Genomic DNA, 12,544 nt, shown 5'->3' with positions numbered 1-12,544 from the left:
TTTTTGGTACAGGGAATGAACTCAGGCCCTTGTGCTTGTGAAGGCAGGCGCCGGAACCACTGAGCTAAATCCCTGGCTAGAGATTGTTTTTTGAAAGTCAGAAATAAACTTTCTCTTTTTTTTGATACTGGGGATTCAACTCAGGTCCTTGCGCTTGTGAGGCAGGCAGCAGAACCATTGAGCCAAATCTCCAGCCGCCTTGTGGGAGATTGTACACAGGGACTTAATAGGGCATCTTGGATTGTGATTCTTTTTTTGTTTTTGTTTGATTGTTTGTTTGCTTTTTGGTACTGGGGATCTAACTCAGGAACTCAGGACCTTGCTTTGCGAGGCAGGTGTCAGCACCACTGAGCTAAATCCCCAGCCCTGGATTGCGATTCTTGAGACAAAGGAACAGCTCTAAAATGGTCCTGCTTTGTGCCTGCAACACTTTTTGTGTTCTAGCACATGGAAAGCGATTACAAGAAGTGTGGTGGGTTCACTGTATTGAAGATGAATGATGGTAATGGTTATACAGTAATATGAATGTGTTTAATACCTCTGAATTGTGCATTTAACAATGGTTAAACAATATATGGTGGGGTGGTGCATCCCTGCAATCCACACTACTTGGGGGCTGAGTCAGCTTGTATAAACTTGTATAAACTTAGCAAGACTGTCTTTAAAAAGTCTGGGGTTGTAGCTCAGTGGTAGAGCACTTAGGTAGCATGTGTGGGGACCTAGGTTCAATCTCCAGTACCACAATAAAATGAGGAAAAACAAGAAAACAAAAGAATGATGGTAAATTTTGTTGTGTAATAGTACTATAGTTTTTAAAATTGAAAAAACTTTGTTGATCATACAGCATATAGTATCAGTTTACTTCTAGTTGATGCTGATACAGTAGTTTTAATATATTTAGGCTTTCCTTAACTGCAGTTTTTTATAAACTATTATTGACTAAACACAGATTGTACTCATTTAATTGTGAGAATGCCACTTATTATAAGAGCAAGCTCTGGAGTGGATTTTTTAAGATGCTTAGTACAGTAGCAATAAATCTTTGAATGGGCTCACAAACATTGTTTTTGAAATTATGTCAAATATAGTAGCATTATGCTTTTCTTTTTCACTTTTTTTCTGAGGCAGATCTTGGTATGTAGTTTAGGCTGTCCTCAAACTGACAGCAATCCTCCTGCCTCAGCATCCCAAGTTCTGAGATTATAGGCGTTCTTTTTTTACTCTTAAACTACTTTGATGTTTCTGGAAATAACAGTTACTCCCCATGTTAATTGTTTTTATTTCATCTATATCTTCTAATATTTTTTCCTTTTTAATATAGGCACATTTACATCACAATAAAGAAATTGGGGTTCCAGAAAGCCTGATTTACTCTTGATTTTTGGTGTTCTAAATGTAGATATCCAAAGAGAAGAAGAGAAAGTGAAACGGTCTGTGAAAGATGCTGCCAAGAAGGGCCAGAAGGATGTCTGTGTGGTTCTGGCCAAGGAGATGATCAGGTCGAGGAAGGCTGTGAGCAAGCTATATGCATCCAAAGCGCACATGAACTCTGTGCTCATGGGGATGAAGAACCAGCTTGGTAAAGTGGCGCTTACCTTGACCGTCACCTTGTAATGCTGATGTTGTCACTGTTATGATCAGTGCAGGTTTCCCTGAGTAGGGAGAACAGATTCAGGTGTGGTATGCATATATGTATATACGTATAAATAGATACATATACACATATGTACTGGTAATTGGACCAAGGCCTTTATACTAAGCTACATCTGAGGCTGTTCTCTTTTGTTATTGTTGTTTTGTTTAATTTTGAGGCAGAGTCTTGCTAAACCGGTAAGTTGCCCATACTGGGCTCCTATTTGCAACCCCCTGCTTCAGGCTCACAGAGTATTGGTGTGTGCCACCATGCCCAGCTCGGACATTTTCCTTTATGGTGTTTTAGGTGGTATTTTGTGCGTATGTAAAATACAGTTATTACTATTTTTACATTACTGTCAATTAGTAGTTGCTATCTCCACTCAGATGTTTTAAGGTAACATGCATCTGCAAAAGTCTTGATTTCTACTTCCGCCACTTGCTTCTCTTGCAGTCTTCCTCATGTTTGTAAATTGAGCCACCGTTTTACCGGATTTCTTTAAGCTGAAAACCTTTTCATAGCCCTGTCACTCTTCCTCAATATGTTCTACTTACTGTAGACATTTTGGCAATTTGTACAATGAATCTGCAAATTGTGCCATCATAGTTCAAACTCGTTGTCTCTTTCCCGGACCATGGTAGTCTCTTAATTGTTTTCTGTCTTGTGTACTCCTTCAGCTGCAATCCACACTTCACACAGCACTCAAATGATCTTCCTTAAATGAATCAATATGGAATTACAGTATTCTGTTTAAAACACTGTGGCCTGTACCGTGTGTTTAGATTCTTGTTCTGATCTCTAAGGCTCTTTGTGGTTGGACAATGCGCTGAGCTCATCTTAAACTTTTCTCCTTTCTGTTCTATGTCTAGCCACCCTGGCCTTTGTATTCCTGGAACTGGCAGAGCTTGTTCCTGTCACTGAACCTTTACATTCTTCCCTTATCTCTTTGGTTGTTTTTGAGCCAGGGTCTCACCATATAGTTGAGACTGACCTGGAACTCACTGTGTAGCCTAGGCTGGTCTCGAACTCACAGCCATCTTCCTGCCTCAGCCTCCCGAGTGCTGGGACTACAGGTATGCCTGGCTTCCCTTAGCACTTTGGATGGGTCATTCCTTTTTGTCATTCAAGTCTCAGTCCAGATGTTGGGCATTTAGTGAGACCCTCTAAATGCCCCTCTGTTTTTATCATGGCATTCCCTTTCATTTCCACATAGCTCTCATCAGCATCTGAAATTAACTTGTTCAATTGTGTGTGTGTGTGTGTGTACTGGGGATCTAACTCTGGACCTTGCGCTTGCTAGGCAGGCGGCGGCACCACTGAGCTAAATCCCCAGCCCATCAATTATTTTTAACTTCTAAGTTGTTTTTTCTCATTAGAACCAGGACCCTTGTATATCCAGTCCACGGATACCACTCTGGCTCAGTTAATATTTGCAGAAAGAGTAAATATGGTAATATGTTCAAGTGATGGTAATTGTTGCACCGATTTTTTGTTCTATCTAGAACAGTTACTTTCTACGTACAGCCCTTGGAGTACCTACTAGTCTCCTAAGACCCTTTCTGAGGAATTCACAAGGTCAGACTTATTTTCCTAATAATACTAAGATATTTTTTGCCTTTATCATTATATCAACATTTGTCCTCAGTATGCAAAGGCAGTGTGGGAAAACTGCTGGAACTTGGCACCCGGCAAGATAGTAGCACCCAACTGTTACAAGAGTTCCTGTGCTCTTCATTGCCATATATTCACAGTTAAGGGTAAAAGTCAATTTCACTTAAGAATCCTTGATGAACCAGTATAAGTTGTTTTATTAATGCCAACAAATCTTTTTAATATTCTGAGAAGCATAGTGGAGGGTGGTGTAATTTATTTTACTAATTTCTTCTTCCCTGAAACTTTCAGCTTTCAGAGAGCTGCCAGTTTGAACATTCAGTTACTAACATTATATTTTTATTTTGCAGTGGTAGTTAATAATCCTTTTCTACATTTTTGTCTTCATCCATTATGAGATACATAGCTGTATATATCTACATATGTACATATCAATGTATTATAATGTGAAGGGGAAATAATGTTATTGTGTCACAGATAACAAGTATGTAGCTTAGATTTTTATGATTTTTAAATTTAAAAACAGAAAACAAACATTTTGCTCTGAGGGCAAAGGATAGGTGTTTCCAGCATTTGTTAACTTCTTTATCAGCAAGAGTGGTAGAGGTGTCTCTGTGAAGTCATTGAATGTCATATAGGATTGTCTATTTTGTCATGTTGATTATCTGTTCTAGAGGCTAATGATTCTTCCAGGAGGATGTTGTCCTTTTTTTTTCCTTGTTTTTGAGTCAGGGTCTCCCTATTCACTATGTAGCCCAGGTTGGCCGCGAACTCACAGTGATCCAAGGAGGACATTGTCTTTGAAGAGTCAAATTTGTGGCCCAAAACCTGTGTATGATCTTTTAGGCTCAACTCCCTGGGAATTCAATCTGTCAATATTTCTACACAGATTTCTCAAAGAGGAGGGTTCTGTCCTCTTCCTTGGTGGACCTTTTTATTTTAAGGGCTTATATTGTTCACTTCTGAGATGTGTGCATGTGATTTCTTTTCCATTGTTCTTTGTTTCTTTCAAAGCAGATGGTCCATTGTTGAATTTCCCAGATTGATCCTTTAATTTTATCTTTTTTATTTTCTACTTTGAAGATAATCCTTCCTTGTAGGGTAGTTTTAAGGCTTAATTCATTGCCTGGCATATGGTAATTGCTACAAGTAGGTTTTAAATATTACCATCATTATCATCGTCAGTTTTGCTATTGTGTTCTACTTTCTGAGACTTTCCTTCCATCTTACTTTCCACTTTTCTCTTGAATTATTTATTTTGGCTATCTTAATTTTTATTTTCAAGAAAAAGTTTTTGACAGTTCCTTTTCTATGGTACCGGGAATTGAACTCGGGGATTCATGCTGGCCAGGCAGACACTGTGCCCCTGAGCTACATTCCCAGCTGACAGTTTCTTTTTTAAAACAGCAGTCATCCTGTTCTTATTACATTGATGCAATATTGTACCTTACTACTGATGGTCTTTTTTGAAGCTTCTGTGTTCTTCTATAATTTCTCAGAGCTCCTTCTCCTCTTCTTCCCTATCCCTCTCTCTCTTTAACCCATATAATGAATAGATACATATTTTATTATTCTCTTACCATATTTATATTAAAACACTAATATGTACATGTATCTTTTGATAATCCAAACTTGTCTCTCCACATTTTTTAAGAAGAGGTAGAGGAAGCTGGGTGTGGTGGCATATGCTTGTCATCTCAGCACTTGGAAGGCTAAAATAGGAGGATCACCTTGAGTTCCAGGCCATCGTGGGCTGCACAGTGAGTTCAAAGTCAGCCTGAACTACACAGTGACACCCTGTCTCAAAAAAAAAGGGTGAAGGAGCAGATGGAGAGAGGAAAGACAGGAAGAAGTCAGAGAGGCTAGATTAAGTATAGCCACCTTTTTAGGCGACAGACTAAGCTACAAAGAGCAAAAATGTTAATTAACCAACTAATAAACCTTTTAGTCCTTATTTTGTGCCAGGCATATAGCTGGGCACTGGGACTAAAATTGTGAACATTACAGGTTGAGTCACTGCCTTCTGGGTATGGGGTAGAAAGCAAATAATTGAATAAACTTAATAAGAAACAAAAAATAATAAATTTAACAATCAAATGGATATTTATCATTGCAAACTGATATACATACTAGGAGATGGTAAAAGGAACTGTGGAATCAGGGAGTCTCAGCTGCTGATGACACCGTGAGGAGTTTGAGCTGATAAGTGTATATGTGGGGTTCCAACCTGTGTGAGCAGGTGTGGGGTTAAAGAGAGCAGCGCTTTCACAGCACTGGGAGGCTGGGGCACTGAGAAAAGGGGACGGATGCCTGGAGAGGACAAGGTGAGTCTTTATAGCTGTTAGGAGACAGATCCAAGGCCAGAGTGCTACAGTGCTGGTGGAAATGCAGGGCCGTGGGAGCTCACAGGAAGGGGAGAATGAGGGAGGCATCTGAATAGAGGGATTAAGTGCACAAATGCACAGGTGAAATATTTCAGGCTCTGACAGGAAACAGTTTGACAGGGGTACATTATGAGGTGTGGTGGGAGGTAAAGCTGGAAAGGTGAGTTGGAGTCAAATTCTGAGAGTTAGGCTAAGGGACTTAAATTTCATTCCATAGGCAGTGGAGAGCTCTGGTACATGGTGGGCACAGGCTGCTGGTGCGGGGAGACTGCTTCAACACCAAGGGAGGCAGTGGAGCTCGAGAAATCATGGCGTGGGGGCTGAATAGGTTGGTCTGGTACAAGTGGAGTGGAAGAAAGGACACTACGGTGATGCACAGTAAGTGGGACTTGGTGAGGCAAGCCTGAGGTAGTCTGAGCCCCTGATCCCAGAAAGATTGCTGGGCTGAGAGAAATAGGCCTACAACAGAAGATACCAGGACTGACCAGACTGGCTCTGTGAGACCTATTTAGTTCACCCTGTTGCCTAGCACCTAAGCACAATGCTGGCAGGTACAATCCCAGAGAGGGTTGTTCAGAAGATTTATAGTGGAGTGGTTCTTGGGAGATGATATACAACAGAAAGGGTAACAGGATAGGGCCTGGGAAGACAGCAGAAGGGAAGAGTTTATACTCTGGGGAGCAGACATAGAGAAAAACAGAATTAGTGCAACCATAGTTTCCAAGAGATCTGTTCACTTTGGCCCTCAGTGTTCCACGTCCCAACACTAGCCTTTTGTTGCTTTCAGGAAGTCCTTCCTTTTCCTTAAGATTATCTCCTATTAAAATTCAGATGCCTTGAGGAAGGGTAATATGTATGGTAGACCTTGTTGGCTGTTAATACATTATCATAATTAGATGCTTTGCAAGTGACAGCTTTCTGACAGCAGCTTCTTGCAGAAAAAGACAAGTGATGAGTGTGTATTGATTGAGGGAGAGGATTAAAGGAGAGGGTCACAGGTGAGGCAGTAATAGACTCACCCTGTGATCCAGCAATTGCACTTCTAGGTTTATACCAAAAGAACTGAAAGCAGAGACTCAAACATATATTTGTACCACCATGAGCCTAGCATTATTCACAATGGCCAAAGGTAGAAGCAACTCAAGGTTCTTGACCGTAGCCAGTACTGACTGTAGTCACCTGCTTCAGTCAATCTCAAAAACAGTTCCTCCTCTTTCTGAACCTGGTCCTCTTTGATCAAGCACTCCCCATTTCTTTCCTCCCCACACCTTTGGAAATTGTCAGAACCCTCATTTTCTACTTCTGAGCTGCTGAATTCATTGGATTCCATGGTGTGTGAGAGCATACAGCTTCTGTGTCTGCCTTAACTCACTTAGCACACTGTCTTATAGTTTCATTCATGTTGCAGATGACAAGATTTTCCATTTTTAAGGTTGAATGGAATTCCTTTGTGTGTGTCACATTTTTTTTAATGAGGTGTTCTTTGTTTTTTGTTTTTTTGTTTTTTTGCTGTACTGGGCACCTTGCACTTGCAAGGCAGGCACAGTGCTACTGAGCTAAATCCCCAGCCCTTCCTCCATTCATTTGTTGATAAGCATTTGTGTTATTTCCATTGTCTTACTTTCCCATTGCTAGGACAAAAATACCTGATATCCACAAGCTAAAGGAGGAAAGGTTTATTTTAGCTCAGTGTGTAGAAATTTCAGTCCATAGTCAGCTGGCTCCAAGGCAGGGAGGAATAGCAGAGGGGCATTGCAGAGGAGAAACAGTCCATGGCAAAGCAAATGGGGCAGGGAAGCAGCAAGCAAACAGCAGCCAGCCTACCTTTCACTTTTATCCCATCTGGGCTACCAGCCTTTTGGGTGATGTCACCCAGACTATGCTAATTCCAATCATTGGACTGATTTAGTACCACACACCCTTAATCTGGTATCACAAGCCCTAGGTCTAGTCAGCTTTGAAAAGCCCCACCTATGAGCACATGAGGCTTTGAGGAAACATCTAGATACAAGTCATAAAGCCCCTGGCCATCCCAGACTCATACACATCCCTTTATGCAAAAGGCATTTATCCCATCTCTAAGAGTTGCTAAGTCCTGACAGTTTCAGCATTGCTGAAAAGTCCAAGTTGAAAGTCTCTGAGATTTTAAGGTAAACTCTTAGCTGCAAGCCCCTGTACAAATGAAACATACAGTGGCACAAGATAAATGTTCCTATTCCAAAAGGTACAAAGAGGGGGATAAAAGGAAAAGAACTAAAGCAAGTCCAAGATCCAGCAAGGAAAACCCTAAATCCCATAGTTCCATATCCAACATCTGGGGTAGTCTGTGCAAGATGTGAGCTCCAAAGGGTTTGGATGGCTCTGCTCCTGTAGTACCCTTGGCAGTTGGCAGCTTTCATGGCTTTTCTCTTGAGCCAGCTTTGCTCTCTTCTTGTAGCTTTCCTTAGAAGGTCTACATTCCTGGGGTCTCCACTGCACCATTGGCTTCACACACACAGCTTCACACACTGCCCTCTCAGGGGCACCCTGCCTGGCCTCCCAGGCCTTCTTCTGAAATCTGCGTGGAAGCCTTCCTGAGTGCACAACTCCTGCATTCTGCATGTGCCTGAACCAGTACCATGTCGATGATGCCAAGGTTTTCTGCCAGCTGGAGCAGTAGCCAGGCTTCCTTCTCTCTTGGCTGTAGGGTTCAGATGCCTGGATTGCTGAGTACTCTGAACCCAGTCCAGAGCAACAACTTTTCTAGGCCATGCCCTTCTAGAACATGGGGCTTTCTTCTCAAGGCACTCTTTCACTTTTGTGATTTTGAGGCTGCAAAGGGTGGAGTCCTACTGGTTTCTGTGTTGTCTTCAGACCGTCTTTTCTCTTCTCTGGTTCCTTCTTAGCAACCAAATTCTGCTCCTTCTTTGCAGCCTGTAATTTTACCGGAGCTTCCTTTTTGGCCAAACTCAAAATGTTTTAAGTAGCTCTTCTGGGCTCTCTGCTTTTGATTCTCAATATAAATCTGTCTAAAAGCCCCCAGCAGTAGCCATGCCACAGCTTCAGAATTACAGTGCCTTAAAATTTCTTCCACCGGATTAATTAGTTTACTTCCCTTAATCTCATTCTCAGGCAAAGTCCCTGGACATGACCGAAATGCAACCAGTTTTTCTGCCACAACATAACACACATAATTTGGAGTCCAGGAGCCGATGGGTCCTTATTTCTAACAAACCTCCTGAGCCTAGTCTTTATCAGCTACATTTCTATCAGCGTTCTGGTCTTCTGACCTCTGACCTGAATCTCCCATCAAATTCACTTCGCAGCATTCCAGGGCTGCTTCTTCAGTCAGCATCTCCAAACCATTGCAAACATTTCCTGCAAGTTAGTTACGAAGGCTTCTGAACCACACGACCAGGTAGCATCACAGCAACAACCCCACTTCTCTAGTACTGAAGTCTTAGTTACTATTTTCATTGCTGAGACAAAATACCTACATCATCCAAAATATCCAACACGACTCCTTTCCTAAAGGAGGAAAGGCTTATTGTAGCCCACAGTTTGTAGAGCTTTCAGTCAGTAGCTGGCTCCAAGGCAGTGTGGCATGGTGGAGGCTGTCATAAAAAAGAAACAGCCCATGGCATGACGGGCAGGAAACAGTGTCTTCCATTCTCTTTCTCTTTTTATTCCATCCAGGCTGAAAGCCTGTTAGTTGGTGCCATCCACATCCAGCATGGGTCTTTCCTCTTCACTACACCCATCACCCACATCCAGAACTGTGCTAAACCTATCAGTGGAAGAACTGGGCTAAACTAGTCAGTATGGTAATCCATTATCATGTCCATGATCCAGTAACTCCCAAAAGCCCCACCTACGAGCCCATGACATTTTGTTTTGTTTTGTTTTTCGAGACAGGGTCTTGCTACGCTGTTCAGGCTGACCTTGAACTCATGTAGCTGGGACTGGTCTTGAACTTGCAGCGATCCTCCTGCCTCAGCCTCCCAAGTGCTGGGATTATAGGCATGCACCACCACACCCAGCTACCCCTGAGTTTTTTGTGGGGGGACCTCTAGATACAAGCCATATCACCACCCCTTGGTTATTATGAATGATGCTACAGTGAACATGGGAGTTGAATTATCCCTTTGATAGACTGGTTTCGGTTCTTTTGGATACATAACCAGGAAGCAGGATTACTAGGTGGATGCTAGTTTTATTTTTACCTTTTTTTTTTTGAGACTGGCCTTGAACTCACTGTCACCCAGGCTGTGCTGGAACTCCTGGCGATCCTCCAGCATCAGCCTCCTGAGTGCTGGGATCACAGGTGTGCACCACCACCCCCTGCCTATTTTTAGTTTCTTGAGGAACCTCCATACAGTTTTCCATAATGTCTGTACTAAATTACCTAGCCATGATAAATATACCTACTTACTTTTGGTTTTGTTTACTATTCTACATGGGATTGTTTGCTTTATTTCCTATTTGAATAGTCCATTAGTAATAGAAACTACCAATTTTTATGTTTTGTATTCCACAACTTGACTGTGTCCATTATTATTATTTGTATGTATGTGTGGAACCATTAGGATTTCTAATTTTTCTCTTGCCTAATGTGCTGCTCAGGACTTGTAGTACTGTGTTGGAAAGAATTGGTGAGGGTGGCCATCCTTGTCTTATCCTTGACCTTAGAGGAAAAGCTTTCAGCTCTTCACCGGGCTACAGGTTTGCTATATATTTATTTAGCGGTATATGTGTTTAGAGTTTTTATCATGAAAGGGATGCCTTTCCTCTGTCTATTGAGATGGTTATATGATTTTCATCCTTCATTTTTAAGAAGTGTTATATCACAGTTATTATGTATGCTGAATTATTCTTGTACTCAAGTGATAAAACCCCAGGTGATTACAGTGAATGATTCTATTAATGTATTCTTGACTTCAGTTGGCTAATATTTTGTTGAGAGTTTTTGCATCTTTGTTCATTGGGGATATTAGTTTATAATTTTCTTGTAGTGTCTTTGGCTTTGGTAACAGGGTAATGCTAGCTTCAAAAGGTATGTTTGGAAGTATTTCCTCTACTTCAATTCTATGAAGAACTTGAGAACAATTAGTGTTAGTTCATCTAAATTTTTGGTTTAGTAGTTCAGTTGTGTAGTCTTGGGCTTTTCTGTATTAGGAAAATTTTTATTAATGATTCAATCTCTTTACTCCTTATTTTTTCATGACTCAGTCTTTATAGGTTATGTGTGTCTAAGAGAATCAGTTTCTTGTAGGTTATCCAATTTGTCAGTGTATAATTATTCATGGGAGTTTCTTAATGAGCCTTTGTTTCAGGCTATCAATTATAAAGTCTGTTTCATTTCTAGTTGTATTTGAGTAGTCTCTTTTTTTTCTTAGTCTAGCTAAATGTCAATTTTGTTTATCTTCTCAAAACACCAACTTGACTTCATTGAATTTGCCTATTTTTTGTTCTTTGTCTGATTTCTTTTTGCTCTAATTTTCATTATTTATTTTCTTCTGCAAACAGATCTTTGTTTTTCTTTTTCTAGTTCCTTGAGGTGTAATTTAGATTATGTATAGGTTTTGGTTTTTTTTGAGACAGTCTTGCTGTGCAGTTCAGGCCGGCCCCTAACACACTATGTAGCCAGGCTATCCTCAGATTTGTGGTGATCCTCCTGCCTCAGCCTCCAGAGTGCTCAGATTACAGGTGTGGCCACCTTGTCCCCCTTCTTTTTTCTTTTTTCTTTTGGTAACTCAGGAGCTTGCACTTGCAAGTCAGGCAGCGGTGGCAAGTAGCAGCGGCACCGCTGAGCTTAATCCCCAGCCCCCCCTTTGATACAGTCATATAACACTATAAAGTTTTCCTCTTAGAATTCCTTTCACTGCATTGCATAAGTTTTAGTATATTGTCTCCATTTTGGTTTGTCTCAAGGTATTTTTATTCTTTTTTTTTTTTGAGACAGGGTCTCACTGTGTAGTTGAGACTGACCTGGAACTCACTATGTAGCCCAGGCTGGTCTCGAATTCACAGTGATCCTCCTGCTTCAGCCTCCCAAGTGGTGGGATTATAGGCTTGTGCCACCATACCCGGCTTCAAGGTATTTTAAAATTTCCTTTGATTCTTTTCTGTGGCTCATTAATTATTTGGATATAGTTTACTTTTCACACAGTTGTGTGTTTTCCAAGATTTCTGTTAATTGATTGCTAGTTTCATGCCACTGTGCTCCAAAAATGTGTTTGATATAAGATGAGTCCTTTTAAATTTGTAAAGGTTTGTCCTAACATGTGCTCCATCCTGGAAGAGGTCCCATGTGTGCCTGAGAAACACATATATTCTGTTGCCATTGGATAAAATATTCTGTATATATTTGGTGGTCCGTTTGGTCTAAAATATAATTCAAGTCCAGAGTTTATGATGCTCTGTATTCTCCTATGTTGAATGTGGGATATTGACACCCTACTACTATTATAATATTGTAGCCTGTCTCTCCCTTCAGGCCATTTAATAACTGCTTTGTATCTAGGTGCTCCTGGATTAGATGCAAGTGTTATATCTTAACTCCTTTGTTATTACATAATTATCTTCTTTGTTTAGTTTTTGACTTGTCTGTTCCGTCTGATGTAGTATAGCAACTCTTGCTTTTGCAGTTTCCCATTTGCAAGAATAGTTTTTCCATACCTTCACTTTCACTCTGTATGCGTCCTTTCTGGTAGTCTTTTGTAGGCAAAGCATATGTGTCTTGTTTGTTTGTATTATCCATTGCGCTATTCTGTGTTTTTATTGGAGAAATTAACCTATTTTCTTCAAGGTAATTACTGATAGATAGGTAAGGACTGGCTACTAGATCCCTTGTTTCTTTCTCTCTTACTATCTTTTGTGGTTTGATGGTTCTCTGTGTGATCGTATGCTTTGAGTCCTTTTTTTTTTTTTTTTTTTT

At 40.8% G+C, this 12,544-nt stretch overlaps 1 protein-coding gene across 4 annotated transcripts in view; it reads left to right on the top strand.

Moving 5' to 3' along the window:
• The window catches only part of LOC104863283 (charged multivesicular body protein 3), a 78,661-nt gene that overhangs the window by 57,663 nt on the left and 8,454 nt on the right, over positions 1–12,544 (top strand). For all 4 annotated transcript variants that reach the window (XM_010625653.2, XM_010625650.2, XM_010625652.3 and 1 more), the window contains one exon: positions 1,400–1,579. In XM_010625653.2, coding sequence (XP_010623955.1) covers positions 1,400–1,579 — 180 coding nt within the window. The remainder of the gene's footprint in view (positions 1–1,399; positions 1,580–12,544) is intronic.

The sequence above is a fragment of the Fukomys damarensis genome, unplaced genomic scaffold (genome assembly GCF_012274545.1).
Source record: "Fukomys damarensis isolate Sample0158 unplaced genomic scaffold, DMR_v1.0_HiC HiC_scaffold_2, whole genome shotgun sequence".
Classification (NCBI taxonomy): domain Eukaryota; kingdom Metazoa; phylum Chordata; class Mammalia; order Rodentia; family Bathyergidae; genus Fukomys; species Fukomys damarensis.
This window is presented reverse-complemented; position numbering and strand designations above follow the sequence as displayed.